The sequence below is a fragment of the Pristis pectinata genome, chromosome 10 (genome assembly GCF_009764475.1).
Source record: "Pristis pectinata isolate sPriPec2 chromosome 10, sPriPec2.1.pri, whole genome shotgun sequence".
NCBI classification, from domain to species: domain Eukaryota; kingdom Metazoa; phylum Chordata; class Chondrichthyes; order Rhinopristiformes; family Pristidae; genus Pristis; species Pristis pectinata.
The window spans coordinates 51,257,125-51,277,210 of NC_067414.1; the positions used below are offsets into that span (position 1 = coordinate 51,257,125).

The window sequence follows — 20,086 nt, forward strand, 5'->3', positions numbered from 1 at the left end:
CCCACAAACCCAATTTATTTTTCCTTCTGTTGGAAAAATGCACATAGTAGGAAAAAGAAAATGAACATCAAGTCAAAGTCAAAAACAAATTAAATCTTCCAAGTATTAGCCTTTTTATTTGTAATTTAAGTTATATTGGTGTTTATAATCCTGCCCCAGAGGGTAGTGAACCTTTAGAATTCTTACCCAAGAGGGCTGTGAGACTCATTCACTGAAATCAAAACTTAAGGGACAAAGTGGTACAGGAAAGTGGCAGTGGTAAAAGATCAGTTATGATCCTATTAAATAGAGGAGCAGGCATGAGGTTTGAGAAGTCTACTAGTGCTTCAATTCATGATTTTAAGATTGCCATAATATACACAGTTAGAAATATTTGGAAATAAAATTCTAACCCAGGGAGGACTCAAGCAGATTAGAAAAACAACCTCAACAATAGCAAATCAAGCTTAGTTTTCATAACTGTGGTCAAATGTAATCAGTTTCTTCCCTTCATAATATTCTGCAGGAAACCAATTGTCAGTGAAATACAAATGTCACACAAACACACTAATAAAAAGGAATTGCACAATTATTTTCTTCAATATGCATACTCTATGTATTTTAACTCAGGGATGGAAAAAACTTCCGAAGATTCTGCTTTTTCTCCCCGCCAGCTGGAGCCTTGTGCCCCAAATCTTTTTATGCCATTCCGCAATTACGCAGTGTGTCTTTTTCGATTTGTTTTTTGTTTATTTACTTGCTTCTCCTTCCTATTCAAATGCTTGCCATCAGCTGTAGGTTTAAATCTCTGCTCCTAATAGCTCCTTTGTTCTCCTCATTAACCCTGCTTTTAAAATTCTAATGTATTGTTTACATAATACAAGCAATTGTTGCAGTTGAATATAGTCAATTGGATGCAAACTTTAAAAAGCTATCTTATATACTGCAATAGAGGAATGCAGCTCATTAGGTACAAGGAGGTACACAGCTTTTCAGATCATTCATTACAAGTGCACACACACAGGTGAGAAGCAATGCTGCTTTGCTACGAGTTGGGAAGGATTGGAATGTGACACCACCATAGTGGGCTAAAGTCTCAATGACAAGAGGTGTACAGGGATGAGGGGAGAGAGAGACAACCTCTCCCTCAATGCCAGAAAATAAAGGAGCTGGTCATTGACTTCAGGAAGCGGGATGGAGTACACGCCCTTATTGCGTAGAATGGTGATGAGGTGGAGATGATTGAGAACTTCAAGTTGTTAAGTGTACATATCACAATTTGTCCTGGCCCAACCACGTTGATGCTACAGCTAAAAGCAGACCAATGACACTACTTCCTCAGAAGGCTGAAGAAATTCAGCATGTCCCCCAATGACTCTTACCAGTTTTTACAGATGCACCACAGAAGCATCGTATCTGGATGTCAACACGCTTGGTGTGGCAACTGTTCTGTCCAAGATTGCAAGAAATTGAGGAGTAGTGAATGCAAGCCCAGAACACAGAAACCAGCCCCCCACTCCATTGACTCTATCTACACTTCCCACTGCCTCAGGAAAGCAGCCAACATAATCAAAGACCTCTCCCCCCCAGTCATTATCTCTTCTCCCCTCTCCCGTCAGGCAAAAGATACAAAAAGCTTAAAGCACCTGCAACCAGACTCAAGGACAGCTTCTATCCCATTGGTATCAGACTCTTGAAATGACCTCTCACATGCTAAAGACGAATTCTTGATCTCCCAATCTAACTTGTCGTGGCCCTTGCATGTTATTTGTTTACCTGCATTGCACTCTCTGTAGCTGCTACACTATATTCTGCATTGTTTTCTTTTACTACCTCATGTACTTGCATATGGCATCATCTGCCTGGATGGCACACAAACAAGTTTTTCCACTGTTTTTTGGTACACGCAACAATAATAAACCAATACCAATAATTCAACCACAGGTCAAACAGCAAGAAAATGCTTTAATTGATAGATAATAGATAACTGATAATAGAAAATTTAAAAATGAGAAATACTATCAAACTCTTTGTGCAGTAGGTGAAATTGCAGCCACTCTGCCCAGACTTTTGAGATGGGCTGAGGAATAGAGTTAAAAATAATCTCAGATACTGAATATCTGTACATATTTCACAATAGCATATTTAAAGGAATAATATTCATTTACTATCAAGAAAAAACAATTAGTGCTTAACTTATTTAGGTAGCTTTCTTCTAACAAAGATGATTTACTGATATGAACAATAACTTATTGGTGATTAGAATTTTTTTCCTTTTCAATCTTTTTATTAATTTCAAATTAATATACATAACTATAGTAGTTATACACGATATAAAGAGATCTGGATTACAGTAACAGTTAACATATACACAGTAAAATATGTAATCTGAACCCCCTAATCTCTTAATAACTGAAGATGAAGAAGACTCAAAGGAAGTTTGATTATGAGAAAAAAAAAACCCAAAGAAAAAATAGTAACAAAACAAAGTAAATGGTAATAATAAACAAAACTACCCAAGAACTAAACAAAAGCTGGACTGTCGTAGTTCATCGATTAAAAAAAATGTTATCAACTCTGCTTCTCTATATTCGAATAGAAGTTATTGAGAAGGATTCGGAAAGGGTCAGCTTACGTCATATGAAAATGCTGGATAAATGGGCTCCAAGTTCCTTCAAAATTAACCGAAGAATCAATAGTACCACTCCCAAATTTTCTAAGCTTAAACATGTTATAGTTTGGGAAAGCCATTGGAATGAAATACATAGAGTATGCATATTGAAAGAAAAATTTTATTAACAAAATTGAAAATATTCAATTTGCACAAGTACGATGGGGATGTGCTACAGAAAAATTTTAAAAGAGCGGAAGCCACATGCTCCAGCTACCTACTGGTAGAACTCAGGTGACTCCTAAATGAGTAATTTTATCATGCATTCAAGTAATCATTGACAAACTAAACAAATTTGATTATATTAGTGAAAATATGGGATCTAACGGTTTTAGTTCAATCACCTTATTGCACTATTCAGCTCAAAGATTTTTTGCCTACCAAGTTGATAAGTATGAGCTGAATACAGCAGGTGGAGTAAACGGGGAATCTGGGATCTAAAAGGAGCAGTGCACCAATAATTTGTCCCGTTAACTATTGTGATTTATGAATTGAGAATTAACACCAGAAACAATTTTATATTCCAAATTCAACATCAAATCAGATGCAGACCAAGGAAGGGAAAGAAAGATCAGTTTGAAAGATTGAAAAATACTTTAAATTTAATTTTTAAAATTGCTGACATTTAGAAATAGCTACCTTTTGATGCCGAAAAAAATTAACTTGCTTTCATTAATACTTATCACATTGCTAAACAGACACAGCTGTTTGTGTTTTGCAACCAAGGACACACACTTGTTCTCACTGAAGTAGCAATTGATTTGTACATTCAATTTAACATATAGCACTCGGTGCTCACAACATAGTTTCTTCTACATTACAGAAACCAAACTCTGATTGGGTGACAGTTTGGCAAAATACCTCTTCAGTCCAGAGAGGTGACCCCAAGTTTGCAGTTGCCCAGCTCTGATGACAGGTCAGCAAACAAACATTAATTCCACACAGATGTTGTTGCCTGACCCATTTAGTATTTCCAACATTTCAATTCCATCATTTGTTCCTGCTCAAGATAATCTGCATGTTTACTAGTTACTACATGTCAGATTATCTTAATTGGCAGCTTATTTTTCCCTAAGCAAAAGGTAGCAGTTTAGAGTTACTTGCTACCCTTTACACATATAGTATACATTACAGGTATACTAATCCCCACTTTAAGTAATCAAGTTCAGATCTGGGCATCACATCTCCTAAAGATTTATTGGTCTCAGAGGATGCATTGTTGGGATTCACCAGAATTACACTGTGGCTTAATTATACTTTGGATTAAGAATTTCAGTGTATGATGAGGTTAGCTGGCTGAGGTTGATTTCTTTGCAAGAGAGAGTCAGGGGTGATTTAATTGAGGTTTAGCATTGGGTAAAATTAAAGATCCATTAGCCTTAACAGTAATTAGGTGGCAATTACGGGGCAAATAAATGAATGAATTGGCAATTATTATCATCACATGTACCAGGATCTGTGAAAAGCTTTAATTTGCATGCCATCCAGACAGATCATTTTCATACAAGTACATTGAGGTAGAACAAAATGGGAAAAGAAACAATGCAGAATATTGTTACAGTTACATGGGAAAAGTGCAGTGCAGGTAGATAAAGTGCTTTGAGGAAGTTGAGGAAAACATTTTCTGCTCAGAAGGGTTGCAGAGGTCTGGAAACTCACTCCATGAATGGATGGTGGATGCGAAAACCGTCAGTACATTAAAAAAAACTTGGATAACCACCTGGTGTGCTGTGAGCTGCAAGGCTTAAAAGTATGCAAGCTTGAAAACAGGGCACAGCTTACATGGGCTGAATGAACTAAAAGGCATCTGTCTGGGTTTAAATTTTCTCGATTTTATCATGAGTTGTCTAGCAACAGTTGGAAGGTTGTTATTTTACTCTCACCTGAAGTAGCTGTATCATTTACAAATTAACACAGGGAAAATCACCAGCCTCAGCATTACTTTGACAGCAAAATCTGGCCCATTATGTTAAAAGACATCTATAGTTTGTTGAATGTGTGTATGGGACTGGAGAAGAAAGTATTTTTTTTCTCCCTGAAAAGGTGGGTTTGAACAATTACTTCAGGTGTTTTCAATCTGGATTATGTTTGCTGCTTTACTTTGAACCCATGAACAAAATGTGGAATCAAGCTATTTACTAAAATATTATCATATGCCAGGAAGTCAGAGTGGTAATAGGAACGCACTTCAAAACTAGTTCACCACCTTGGTGTTCTACAGCAGACTCCAATAGTTTGTGTAAATTGAGAGAGTGGCTCTTTAAAAAAAAGACACACACTTTTTAAATGGATTGGAGCTATTCAGCTTGTAGTGATCAATGATTGGCCTGAAGTGGAAAAAAAAAATGACAGGTCAGTCTGTGCACATTCTAACTTGATAAGACAGATGACATGCATAAAACAAATTGGTAGCCAGATTTTCTCATCTAGTACACTTAACTGTACTGGCACAATTAAAAAATGCACTCCCAAAAAGACTGATTTTTAAATGATAACAACTTCCAGACAAGAAAGTTTAAAAATATTTGACAGCTTCCTATAGTCTAAACATATATAATTTACCTTAAAAAACTATAAAACTTTACACAAATTTTTATAGCAAACAAGCGGTTCAGAGGATATCAGCAGCTCTAAAGATAATGTTCTAAACTTTACTTCTGATATCACCCATCAATTTTACACAAATTATTTCTGCCTGATTTGCAAGCAATCTGTTTGCTTCAATCCCCTGTTATTTCTTCCCTCCAAACATCTGTTCGATTGTGCAACAGTTAGATTTTCCCGTACTGGAAACCGCAGCAGTGCAAAAAAAATCTCAAATCAAAACTGGACCTGCAAGTTTCAGCCAGTTGAAACTAACAAGAGAGCAAAGTTTAGTGCTTTTATATAATTCCACAGCAATCATGAATAAAGAAAACTACAGTTGCTGGAAATCTGAAGTAAACATAATTCTCAAAAGTCTCAGCGAGTCAAGCAGCCTCTGTGGAAAGAGAAACGGTGAAGCAATGGTCTTCAGCATTATCATGCATTCCAGAGTCTAACTGTGACTGAGGATTACCAACATTTCTGTTTTTAATGACATAATTCTATTTCATATAAATTTTGTTCTTCAAGATGTGCATTTTACAAATGGAATTCTTATTCAGACAATAAGTTGAATACATTGCACAAATTAAAAGCCCATTTGTAAAATACAAGAAAAATTTCAAAAGTAAGTAAAACCGATTATACTGCACCTAATATTCTAATACTATAATTTACGCTGCTGACAAATGCTTCAAAATCTTTAATAATGATTAAACTAGCAATAAACCATTTGGAAGTTAGCTGAGCCTTATTTTGCTCTCCTCAGTGAACATGGAAGTCCAGAACCAGAGATACATGTCCACAATCTTTTAATTATCTCTTGTAGGAACAAACCTCCTCACGCTTATATTCTAGCTTTCATATCCCAAATTCCCAAGTGTATCAAGGATTCATGAAATATAGTCACAATTATTACATGGAGACTGTAATTTCCAAACAAGATTGTCTCATAGAGCAGTCAAATAAATGACTTTTAATCACTTTTGGTAATATAGATTGAGGGAGAAATATTACCGAAATACTGGGATCGTACCATTTTTCTTTAAATTGCACCACTGGATCTTTACAGTCCTTTCAACTGAATGTAGTTTCAAGAAAAAATTCCAACTTCATCAGGGCATTCCTCACTGAAACAAATACTGATGTTTCAGTGACAATGAGCTGCATTATTGCTCATCATAGACAAGTATAGATATTAAACAGAATACATCCTCTTAAAATATGAAGAGAATTAAAAAATGTTTGCCCTCCAATATTACAACTGATAAAGACTGGTACGATTTCTGAATTTGATTTACAAATAAGTGAATGGAACATCATACAGGAAAGACCAGACAAATTATCAAGACTGTAGTGGCCGCTACCGCGATGTGAGAATAAAGACACGAGTCTGCAGCTGTAGAACAAGACCGACTTACTTACCCGCCTCACGCGGGCCTTTTAAGCTGCGCGATTCCCGCCTCCGAAAACGGAAAATGACGTATGCGCTACGTCATCAAAACTTCTTGGCGTGCGCAGGTTCTCCCCCATTGCTACAGGGAAGACGAAGGCCAGGCGACATCTTGGGCCTCAACTGCTCCAAACGACGCACGCCCCGACTGCCGAGCTAGTTTTCTTGTGCGTGATGGAGAGTCGCCACAACCACACCACCACCGCGCCCCCCACCACCTCCACCACTACCCCCCCCGCCCCCAGTACCGGCGATACAGTCCCACAGTTCACGGGCTGTGCTAGCCATTACTTGGGTGGTCAGCCTCTGTGTTGCAGTGTTGGGACCTCGACTGGTTGTTGTAGGTCAAATGGGCAGGTTTTGAGGCGTCCGTTGTGAAGACTTCTTCCTTGCCCCTAATGTCCAAAATAAAAGGTGGACCCATTATTTCTGACGACCCGGAACGGCCCCTCGTTGCAACGGTGCCCGTGGTGTGCCCCTGTGAACGAAAACGAACTTACAGTCTCGTAGTTCCTTGGGCACACAGGATGGGGACTGACCATGTCCGCAGTGGGAATCGGTGCCAAGCTGCCGAGCCTCTCACGCAGTCTTCCTAGGACTGCCGTGGGTTGTTTCCTCTTGCCCCCTAAGGGCGGGTATAGATCCCCTGGGACAGACCAGGGGCACACCGTACACTAGGTTCAGCTGATGAAGCGTGGAGATCCTCCTTGGGGGCAGTGCGTATGCCGAGCGGACCCAAGGAAGTTTCGTCCGACCAGTTAGGACCTCTCAGGCGGCCATCAGTGCTGATTTCAGATGGCGGTGGAAAACGTTCTACCACCTGTTTGACTGAGGGTGATAGGGCCGTGGTGGTGGGCAGCTGGCATTCCTAGCACGTTCACTAGTGCAGACCATTGGCTGGAGGTAAACTGGCGCCTCTGTCTGAAGGTGATGTGGGCCAGAACACCAAAGTGCGAGACCCAAGTTATGAGCAGCGCGCCCGGGCGCAGGAATTGGTCGTGATGTCTGAAAGAGGGGTTGCCTCTGGCCACCTCGTGAACCGGTCCGCGATGGTAAGGAGGTACCGCGCTCCTCTTAAAACAGGCAGGGGACCAACAGGGTCAAGGTGAATGTGTCGAACCTTCTACAGGTAGGCTCGAACTGCTGTGGCGGGACCTTGGTGTCTTGTTGGATTCTTGATGTCTGGCAGTGCGGACAAGTCTTGGCCCACTCACTGACCTGTTTGTGCAGGCCGATGCCAGACGAACTTGCTGGTGACTAGACGGACAGTCGATCTGATGGACGGGTGCACCAACCCACGTAACCGTGTCGAAGACACGTTTCCGCCAGGCTGCAGGAGCTATAGGGCGTGGCTGACCTTTGTGACGTCGCACAGGAGGGTCTGTTCACCTAGGCCAACTACAAAGTCTTGGAGCTGCAGGCCTGAGACTTCGGTTCTGTAGCTGGGCAGCTTGCCGTCGGCTTGCTGTTCGTCAGCGCAGGGCCACGTAGTCTACACCCAGGGACAGGCTGTGGATGTTCGGTCTGGAGAGCGTGTCAGCAATGACATTGTCCTTTCCGGAGACATGCTGGATATCCGGTGTGAACTCGGAAATGTAGGACAAATGTCACTGCTGGCGGGCTGACCAGGGATTGGAGACCTTAGAGAAGGCAAAAGACAATGGCTGGTGTGATTGGTGAAAGGCCTGCCTTCTAAAAAGTACCAGATCGCCAGGTACAGCGCTAGTAGTTCTCGATCAAAGGCACTGTATTTAAGTTCGGGTGGCCTAAGGTGCCTGCTGAAAAACGCCAGGATTGCCAACGGCCTTGATTAATTATTCCAGTACCCCACCAACCGCGGTGTTGGATGCATCACCATGAGGGCGGTTGGGACGTCTGTCTTGGGGGTGTACCAGCATCGTGTGTCTGATAGGGCTTCTTTGCCTTAACGAAGGCGAGCCCGCGGCCTCGTCGTTCCAGGCGATGTCCTTGCCCTTGCCAGACATCAGCGGGAACAAAGGGCGCATGATACAGGCTGCTGCAGGGATGAAACGATGGTAAAAGTTGAACCATCCCAACGAACTCCTGCAGGCCTTTGACTGTGTTGGGACAGGCCAAATGGCAGTTAGCGTCTACCTTGGCGGGTAGGGGTGTTGCTCCTCGATGGTGATTCTGTGGCCGAGAAAATCGATAGAGTCGAGGCCGAATTGGCACTTGGCTGGGTTGATAGTGAAGCCGAAATCACTGAGGTGGGAGTACAGTTGGCGGAGGTGGGAAAGGTGTTCTTGGCAGTTACGGCTGGCGATGAGAATGTCATCTAAATAAATTAACACGAAGTCCAGGTCGCGGCCTACCGCATCAATCAGCCGCTGGACGGTCTGCGCAGCGTTCTTAAGGCCGAACGGCATTCGAAGGAATTCAAAGAGGCTGAACAGAGTGATGAGTGCAGTTTTGGGGATGTTGTCAGGGTGGACTGGGATTTGGTGGTATCCCCGAGACAAGGTCCACCTTGGAGAAAATGTTGGCACCCGTGTAGGTTTGCCGCAAAGTCCTGATATGAGGGACGGGGTAGCGGTCTGGGGTGGTGGCGTCGTTCAGCCTGAAGCAGTCGCCGCAGGGTCTCCACCCGCCGGTGGCTTTGGGGACCATGTGCAGGGGGAGGCCCGGGGCTGTCTGACCTGCGAACGATCCCAGCTCCTCCATGCGACGGAACTACTCCTTCACCAGTCAGAGCTTGTCTGGAGGTAGTTGTCATGCTCGGAGGCGTGAAGGGGTGGCCCTGTCATAGTGATGTGGTGCTGCCACCCCATGTTTGGGCAATGATTCGTGAACATGAGGTGCCAGAACCGATGGGAACTCGCTAGGAGCTTAGTGAACTCGTTGCCAGACAGGGAAAACCGGGTCCAGGCGCGGGGCTGGTAGGCTGGCTTCTCCCAGAGAGTAAGTTTGGAAGGTTCTGGAGTGCACTAGCCATTTCCCTCGTAGGTCGACTAACAGGTTGTGGGCCCGGAGGAAGTCAGCTCCCAGGAGTGGCTGGGTGACAGCGGCAAGGGTAAAGTTCCAGGTAAAACAGCTGTCGAATTGTAATTGGATTGTACAGATACTGAAAGTTCTTATCATTGTGCCATTTGCGGCTTTGAGGGCAGGTCCCTGTTGCCTGCTGCGAATGTCGCGGCCAGTCAGAGGTAAAACACTGACCTCTGCTCCAGTATCGAAAAGGAAACGATGTCCGGACTGCTTGTCCCAAACGAATAGGAGGCTGTGTTTGGTGGCCAGCTCCCGTAGCCATCAGCGGCGACTGGCCCTGGCATTTCCCTGAAACTTGCAGGGTGGGCGGCATTGATGGGCCTCCGCGCCCCACCTCTGATGGTAGAAATACAGCTGGTTGTGGGTGTCGTTGTCTGTGTTTCTGGGGTGTGGTCGCTTGGCTGCTGGGACTGGTTTAGGTAGGCGTCTGGCGATTTGGCCGACAGATGAACCGTTCTCACGTTTGGCCCTCCACAGGACATCTGCCCGGGCAGCTACCTCACGTGGGTTGCTGAAGTCGGCGTCGGCCAACAGCAGGTGAATGTCGTCGGGCAGCTGTTTGAGGAAGGCCTGCTTGAACATCAGGCAGAGCTTGTGTCCCTCAGCCAAGGCCAGCATCTAGTTCATCAGGGCCAATGGAGATCTGTCCCCCAGGCCGTTGAGATGAAGCAGGCGGGCGGCACGCTCACGACGGGAAAGGCCGAAGGTCTCAATGAGAAGGGCCTTGAAAGTTGGGTACTTATCCTCCTCCAGAGGAGACTGAACCTGGGTGGCTATCTCCTGGTCCAGGGAGCCGACCATGTGGTAGTACTGTGTGGAGTCGGAGGTGATCTGCCACATTTGGAACTGGGCTTTGGCCTGGTCGAAACACACACGAGTTCGAAGCGTCCAAAAGGTGGGCAGCTTGAGTACCACTGCGTTGGCTGCTGCTTTGTCGGTCATTGTGTGGGTCCAAAATCTGTTTGGACCGTCGGGGTCACCAATGTAGCGGCTACGACCGCGATGCTAGAATAAAGACACCAGTCTGCAAGCTGTAGAACAAGACTGATTTATTTACCCGCCTTGCGCGGGCCTTTTAAGTGGCGCGGTTCCCACCCTCTGAAAACGGAAATGACGTACATGTCCAGTCAGCAAAACTTAACACGCGCGCGGGTTCTCCCGTCGCTCGGGGAAGACGAAAGCCCAGCGCCATCTTGGGCTTTGCCGCTCCAACGACGCGCGGCCCGACCGCCGAGCCAGTTCGTTTGCGTGGACGGTGAGTCGCCACAAAACCACAAAGTCTCATACATCATGATTAGACTCTACTTAACCAAAAGTGTACACCAAAAGAAAGACAATTACTTGGGTAGAAAAAGGACAGGAAATTTAACATTGAACACCTACCTTCATTGTCCTGAACATTTACCTCAGCCTGGAAGGAATCATTCCTTAAGTGTTATGCAACTTTCTATCAACCAAGCAAAGCTTATCACTTCAAGAGTACCAGGCACATGAGAACACTGTTACCTGTAGGTTTCCTCCAAGGTACATACTGTCCTGACCTGGAAATTCATCACTGTCACCAGTTCCACAATCAATTCAATCTATAGAAACTAATTTTAAATTTCAAAGCTACCAAGATCAAAATACATGCTATTGTGATATGAAACACTACAAGTTCAGCGAGATAAACTGCCAGAATTTATAACTCATTAGCAAAATCTAAGCAAAAAGTACTTTGCTGTTCAGCTAACATTTAATCATGAGATACTCGATTGGTTAAGCAACAAGAAAATCTCAGAATTAATAACAGTGGTCAAAGTTAGTAAGTTCTCCTTGAGCCATCATATCAACTTCCTGAAGCAAAAGGAGAGTTGGACAGAAAATCCAAATTTAGAAATGGTTAAGAATTAAACAGGCATTACTTTACCCCACTTTGCATTTCAAAGTATTTTGTACTCAAGTACTCTCATTATGTAAAGCTCACAGGTGCTTAAAATGACAGCCAGTATATATATTAATGGATAAGCCTTAACCGGGAATTTAACATTTACTAAATGCCTGAAAGAAGCTGATTTTATAATCAGTTAGATTTTGATTGGGCAGTCTCTTAGCCACCCATACAATTTTCAGTCACTCCCAAGATTTCTTTTTGTATTCTCCCTGACCCCTATGCTTATCCAATTCTTTACTCTTGTCAATTTTCATTTTTGTGGGAAGTGATTTAAAGGCTTTGCTCTTCCTCTCAGCAAAAGCCAGTCACTTGCTAGCACTTTTCATTTACATGACGTCCATTATCATCCAAAGGTTTTGGCATGTCCCCTTTGACCCTCACCAATTTTTATAGATGCACCACAAAAGCATCCTATCCAGATACATCACGGCTTGGTATGGCATGGTCATTCTCCATACATTTTACGGACATTGCGTAGACAGAAGGGATTAGTTTAGTTGGGCATTTGATTACTAATTTAATTAGTTTGGCACAACATCATGGGTCAAAGGGCCTGTTCCTGTGCTGTACCATTCTATGTTCTATGCAACTGCTCTGCTCGAGACCACAAGTAACTGCAGAGTTGCGGACACAGATCAACAAATCACAGAAACCAGCCTCCCCTCCGTGGACTCTTTCTATACTTCTCACTGCCTCCGTAAAGCAGCCAACATAATCAAAGATCCCACCCACCTCAGACATTCTCTTCTTCCCCCCCCTCCCATCAGTCAGAAGATACAAAAGCTTGAAAGCACATACCACCAGGCTCAAGGACAGCTTCTGTCCATTCTATTGAATGTCCCCTAGTATGATAAAGATGGACTCTTGACCTCACAATCTACGTTATTATGGGCTTGTATGTTATTGTCTGCCTGCACTGCACCTTCTCTGTAACTTTAAGTCTTTATTCTGCATTCTGTTATTGTTTTCTGGTTGTAATGACGTGATGAAATGACGTATGGATGGCATGCAAAACAAAGATTTGCACTGTACCTCAGTACATGTGATAATAATACACCAATTTATTGCAGGGAGGAAGGAGGCGGGGGAAGGAGCGCTTCCCCGCAACAGAACCCCCTCTGCTAGCTGTGTTCTCTAAGACTGTAATATGTACATCTAAGATAATATCTAGTCTTGGACAAGCAGCAATTTGCTTCATTTCAGTGCTGGCAAGATCAAAGAGTTGCCCCCTCTATTCTTAGAAATTTCAGTTCTCTCTGGTTCCTAAATGCCACCATCAACTTTGGTCGTTAGGGATCTGCTCTCACCTCAACTCCGAAATTCAGCTCTTTCAACCACATCTGAACCAAGGCTACAATGAGATTGGTGGTCCAGCTGTCCTGATGTAACCTCATCCGAGCATGGTTGCAACCCAAAATCTGTATTTGCAGACCATCTTTCCATCCTGGTAATCAAGGATCAGACATTTTACACTGCACAGTAATAATGTCATCATCTATTACCTCAGATGGAAAATATTTTGTTTACTAAAGCATTTCAGTGTGTTTTGCAAAAATTAATCACATGTAATTACATTAATTTGTAGATCCATGGGGGATACCGGCCAGAAGTGCATTTGTAAAAGTTAGCTCACAAACAAGATGCTTTTCTGAGCAATGCTTCCACTAGATGACAATTCATCAGTTCAAGTGTTTTTTTTTAAACAATGTTTCAGCAGTAGGTTATGAAAATATCATAAGACCAAAAATGAGGTTCGAATGAATCAGTGTCCTAAGCTGCTTTTCTATACAACCATTTTATATTAACCTTAAGTACTAATAGATTTCCCAGAGTATTATTTGCAAGTAGCCTGGCATCTGCATTGCAGTTCATGACACATTCCAAGACGGGTAGCAGCCTAAATTTCCCACTGCTGTATTTATAGAAAGAATATTTTGACATGACTATCCATATTGTACATTATTAAATCAAAAAAAAACATTTGGATGCACATTTTTCCCCACAGATTGATTGATTGATAAAATCTGCAGCTTTCCCAGTACTCATCCCCATTTGATCCAAGTGTTTGATCAATTTGAATTAAGATTGTTCATTCAAACCTCATTTTTGGTCTTATGATATTTTCATAGCTTACTGGCTAAAACATTGTTTTAAAAAAAAACACTTTAACTGATGAATCGTCATCCAGTGGAAGTATTACTCAGTAAAGCATTTTGTGAGCTAACTCTTACAAACACTCTTCTGGCCAGTATCCCTGTTTAATTGATATTCATGCCAAACATGGAACAAAACTGATAAAATGGAGTTGAGGTAAAGATCACCCATAAACTGACAGATTAGACTTCAGGGGCTGAATAACATACTTCTATTACTACATTCAAGTGAAGTTTCAATGTAATGATTGTTCTCTGTTAATTTCTTGTATTCTGGTAACTGGGAGGTGGACATGGATTCATCTTCTCCCTTTTCTCCAATGGCATTAATAGTTCATAAGTGATGAATTTTGGGATTGAGTTGGGAATTTTAAAGAGATGCATATTTACAATCAGAACTCACAAATTATTGATCTTGGTAGGTATAAAAGACAGCAAGGATAAAAAAATATTAATTGGAAGGAAGTACTGGTTCCATAGTAATCTGTGCTGAAACCTCAATTATGCATGAAATTTAGTAATTTAAATAATACATTACAGAACCATACATCCAGGCATCTTGCATATTTGGCACCTCAAAATCTAGAAGTTCAAGGACCAAACTGCTATCCAAACACATTGTGGCAGTCAGTTCTGCCATCTAGGAGGTGGATGGCATCTCCAGAAGAAGTTTCATGATGTGGGGGTCTTGGGGTGGTGAAGGTTACATGGAGTGGTCCCATGCAACAGATTCTAAGCCAGTTCACAGACTGCCACTGCAAGTGGCTGGTTCCTGCCTTTGGGCCAGTGAGCCCCCATTTCAGGTTCTCCAGCTGTTTGTGAAATAGAAGCAGCTACAAAACCACCCCTCTGAACTGAATAACCAATTCTCTGGATGTTGTTGTCCCTCAATTTGATATTGTGCTGTTTGCTACTAGATGTAATGCAATCAAAGATTAACTCTTGTTCCAAGTCCCAACGACAGAAGAGAACAATTACAACAGGAGTGCACTAGGAAAAAGTAAACAAAACTGCTGAGAAGATCCACCTACGGTGAGGATCCCTTCATGTTCAGAAGCAGTCACTAACTAATGGCCCAGATGAGTTTCAATCTCATGGTCAATTACTGGGAACTCAGTTCTAAACCCAGATGAGAACTTGGACAAACCGGAAATAATCCCACTCCCATGACTGCAAGGGCTCTGGCTTGCCACAGTCCAAGTGCACTGATTCATGTCAACACTGCCTGGTACCTACCATCAGCAATCTGAAGGGCTGAAATATTCAAGATTTAAAGAGTTCAGCATCATACCCATTGCTGGATTGACAGGGATACAATCTGAAGACAGGCAGAGAGTTGAGGATGCCCATTTTGTCTGTCTTCCAACAAGCCTGCAAGTATCAATTCCAGACACAACTGCTGGTGGGTCTTCAGAAAGATACAGTCCCAATAGCTACCCTGCTCTTTAATATGAAAAAGAAAAATATCCAAACAGCAGCTCTTGATTACTTTATTGTACAATTCCTTCCTTGTTTTCTTAATCTATAGACAATTTTGTGAAGCAGGCTGCTGCAAGATACCTTTTTGGTAGACTTGTCCATAAAACAGCTCTAGCTGTTAAATCTCACAATGCTTTATGAATCCCATTCTTAAAACCTGAACATGTTCCTCCACACAGCAATTGTGCTAAATGAGAAGATGGGGTAATATGCACCAATTGATTATGTCTCGATCTTAAGATGCATCAAAATTGTGAAGAGGCTGAAGAATAGGATTGTGTAATGCTGCTCTTAGTATAGTACTGCTCAATGAAATACCATTTTTCTAAGCCTACAGCAGCTGATTAGAATGGGGGATGGGGGGGGGGGGGGAGAGCCAGTGGTCAAGATTAATTATTGAAATAATAAACCAAGAGCAAAGAAGTAGGGGAAGAAGTAGGCTATTTGATCCCTTGAGCTTGGTGTACCATTCAGTAAATTCAGCCAATTACAGTGTGCAAGGGGACAAATATGGTACTAAAGATGGTATTGGCAGGAGAAATTTATCAATCAGTATGCCTCCAGTCCAACAAGTTTTAGAAAATGAATTGAAGCACGTTTCACTAGATTATCAAGTTAAACAGTGACCACAACATTATTTGGTTTAATAATGTAAAGAGATTAGAAAAAGTTTGAACACTAAAAATGCTTAACTGGTGAAAGCGTAATTTCAATTATAAGAAAGGACTTCAGTTGACTAGAAAAGGTGATAAAGTAAAACAGTAATAGAGGAAATAAAAATATTCAGGAAAATAAAAGTTCAGGTGCACTATAAATGTTCCTTTGAAGGAAAAAAAAATGGAAGAACCCAAATAAAATGGATGGAATCAAGCTGGCAAACTCATCTTTTCTCAAAGGATAGATAATAGCACAAATCCAGGTTTGTTAAGAAGACAATCTCTTAGGTTATGGTACATGGGGGGTTCATGGTCCTCTACCAAAAAAAATCTGCTTTGATGTACCCCAATGTTATTTAGTATGAAGTGCATCAAAAGTCAAAGACATTGGTTGCTTTGATAATATTTTCTCCAGTGGTACAGAATAGCAAATGGGAACTTCCATATTACGAGACCAATAGTTAGCCCTTCAGAGAAATAAATGCATTTCTAACTTACACAGAAAATGAAACTATTCATAACCAAAAACCTCGCCAGCTGAAAGTGATGTTGATTTTGTGTGCATTATTTGAACCTCTCTCCTCTCAATGCATCCTTCTAATATCATTCTTTTTTTGAAAAAGAAACTTCAGGAACTTCTCCCAGTTTATTTCCTTTGCACTTTGAACACTGTTAATTGAATAATTTTGATAGCTGTAAATAGGTGGTTTGCTGCAAACTACATGATCTGCACCACTACCATTGATTGACAGTTAGGAGATTAAGCTCTGTCAGGCAAACTTAAATAGGAAAGTAAGGCAGGATAGATAAAATAATAATTCCTATGTGCTGCCCATAACTGTAGAAACCTCATCAACTATTCGGATGCAAAGGGTCTACAGCAAGGTTATTTAGAAAATAGCTGTGCAGCAACAAAATAAACTGGCAAATGTTACATATCCTGGAGCTTCACACTACTCTAGGCCAAGTGTGGCTTGGCATTTCTGCACTGTTCTTTTTTTTAAAAATATAGGCCTGACAGACAAATAATTTTGCCCAAATTATATTCTCACAATACAAGATAAACAGAATTATAGCCTATTCCTTAATTTAAAATCAGAATTAAAAGTGTGTTAATTTGTTTTATTGACAATTTATACAATTCCATAGACTGGATAAAAATACAATTAACTTCACACGAAGTGGGACATTGATTGGCTACATGCATCTTTTAAATAGTTGCAGAAAACTGATTTGTAGAGAAGCTAAGCCTTGTTCACTTCAACATTATTGAAAAATTTTGGTTCTGTTACATCAAAGCAGTCCAATTGGTGAAAATCTAATAGGACATCTATAACTACTGTTATTTTTAGCACCAAGTATCTGTTTATATTTTCAGGTATCCTGTGACAGTTTACCAGTGAAGCCCAGACTTCTATCCTCTGGCAACAAATTCTGAAGGATGATACTCAAGTTGATGGTGAGCTATAGGTTTCTCATTGCTTAAATACAACACAGCAGAAAGCATCTCAGTAATTAACACAAAGAAAGAAGAATGTCGCAAAGAAATTGAACTCAATTGAACTAAACTTTGGCTAGTTGAATGAGAGAAAACATGTATTTAAAGTATGAAGAAATAAATGAGAATTTGTATTAAATGATTGTTCATTATTCGTTAAGAGAAAATGAATATTACATTCCAACACAATTATTTTCTGTAGTTTCATGGTTTTGTAACAAAACGATCAAGGAGCAAAAAAAACTGTGCCAAGCCAGTCAACAAACACTTTTGTCAATCTCCAAGGAGCATGAAGAGGAAAAAAAAAACATGCTGAACAATTTCTACTGCCAAGTTTAAATGCATGGTTTACAATACTGAGTAATTAAAGCAAGATGCTTTATTAATTTGTTCTTTCCCTAATGCATTGCATAAGAGGAAATACTCCTTTCCCATCATTACAATAACAAATATGAAAGTTAACCAGATCAATTTTGAGCCAAATTCAGCTATCCAAGGATGATGCCATTTTGCATCAAAATGATCTTGCTAAATGTGTTCTCTATTCCAACTTCTCCTTAAAGTTAGTGCTGATTTTCAATGATCAGACCTGTGATCAAACTGCCAGGATGACCCATTATCAAGTTGGAGTCATCTTCTTTTCTCTATTAATTGCTAGAAAGTGTACTGGAGTGATACGAAATACTTAAAGTGGTGACACAGGTGAATGGCATAGTCAAGAAGGCATTTAGTATGCTTGCCTTCATAAGCTGAGGCATTGAGCAGAAGAATTGGGACATCACGTTGCACTGCACATTGGTTAGACCGCACTTGGGAGTACTGTGAACAATTCTAGTCACCGCACTACAAGAAGGAAGTGGCAGTAATAGAGAGTTCGGTAGAGATGATTCACCAGAATGTTCTGTATTTATAAAGAGAGATTGGATAGGCTGGGTGGATTCTCATTGGAACACAAGAGGCTGAGGGGTGACCTTATAGAGGCTTATAAAATTACGAGGGTCATAGATAGGGTTGGGGGAGTAGAAAACTAGAATGCACAGGTTTAAAACTGAGGGGCAAAATTTAAAGATCTGAGGGAATTTCTCTCCCCCCCCCCCACCCACCAAAGGGCAGTTGTCATCTGTAAAAAGTTGCCAGAGGTGGTAGAATCAGATACAATTACAATTTTTAAAAGGCATTTGAATATCGACTTGGATAGGAAAGGCATAGTGATTAGCGTAGATAGGCACAGATGACATGGGCTGAAAGGGCTGTTTCTGTGCTGTACAATTCTATGATTCTATGAAATCAGGCCCACAAAAACTATATCAGCACCTTTGTAGAGAACAATAGTGAAGATTATAAACACTCAAGCGCACAAAAACCAAGACTTTAGAAGTACGAAATTATTATGAAATAGAAAAAGTGAGTCTGTTACTTCAGTTTTCTAACCTCATACCTCCCCCACCTATAGCATGAACTAGCATAAGTCTCTTGCCTTAAAAATCTCAATTAGCTATGCATTGGGATTGGCTAGATTTTACAGTGCATAAAAAATGAAGCATACCAATGACTGACAGCAGGACAAATAACCAGAAAGCTTCAAAATATTTTCGAAACTGCAGTTAATATTTCAAAACTTAACTTGTCGAATGTGATTGCAATTAAGGGTTCGATTTAAAAAGGATCCCACTGTCAAAAGAATTATTTCTCACTTCGACTCGAAGTTCAACTTTAGAACAGGAAGAACATGATCTTGCTCAAAGCAAACATTCATTAAGGAATGGGAGTAATAAGGAATTGTATTACACCTACAGATTAAATAGCATTTCATCTGTTTCAATGTAAAGACTGACTACATAAATCAATAACAGAAATATCACACATAATACACTTCAATGCTTGAACAAATAGCCTGCTTTGAATATTTTTGAAAGGTTACATGGATCAAATGGACCATACTTGACAAATACTTATTTCTTTTGCTGTATGTGACATCAAAATTTTGTCTGCATAATTTTTATTCATTCTTAGTGTGTGGGTGTCCAGCATTTATTGCTTATCCATAGATGCCTTGAGAACATGAAGTGGGCCTCCCCTTGAACCACAGCAGTCTGTATTTCAACAACTCAGATTTTAACTACTGCAAAATGACCAGCAAACCCACCCACACCCCCATAGATTCTTTCCTGTGTGCTACCAAACAGTTTATTCAAAAGTAGCAGACAAGTTTAGAACCACCAGCGTTACGTTGTCTTGACAAACCTAGATAATCAAAATACCTGGTACAATCTTTTAGGTACCAAATATTCAGTTGGCAATGTTATCAAACAAAAAATAAACCATGTGTCAGTTCTCAGCCTAGCAGATAAAAGTAAGCATTAAAAAATCTAGAGTGCTTTTTCTAATTGAAAGAGAGTTATTGCTATTGAGAAGCATATTACCTGCACTAAGTACAAATGTTAGCAATAAGCATGTCCAAATCAGGGTTAACTGTCAAATGATATGCACAGCTTCCTCTATTTTGTCCAACCATTATAACTCAATAGCAATCTCTGGAGGATATGTTAATCTGAAATGACACCAAGTCACAAGGTCAAAACACAAATACTGTACACTATGGAAACTTATGATCATAGAAAGTTCAGATGAGGGGGAAATAGGAAAGAAAAAAATAATGTGAAATTTTACATAAT

At 41.0% G+C, this 20,086-nt stretch overlaps 2 protein-coding genes across 3 annotated transcripts in view; one reads left to right on the plus strand and one right to left on the minus strand.

Annotated features, from left to right (window-relative positions):
* The window catches only part of LOC127574762 (small leucine-rich protein 1-like), a 112,691-nt gene extending 95,330 nt beyond the window's left edge, over positions 1–17,361 (plus strand). The window contains exon 3 of the mRNA XM_052024056.1: positions 17,292–17,361. Within this exon, the coding sequence (XP_051880016.1) occupies positions 17,292–17,351 (60 nt within the window). The 3' untranslated portion in view covers positions 17,352–17,361. The remainder of the gene's footprint in view (positions 1–17,291) is intronic.
* Positions 1–20,086, minus strand: part of epb41l2 (erythrocyte membrane protein band 4.1 like 2) — a 116,754-nt gene that overhangs the window by 79,019 nt on the left and 17,649 nt on the right. The window lies entirely within an intron of this gene.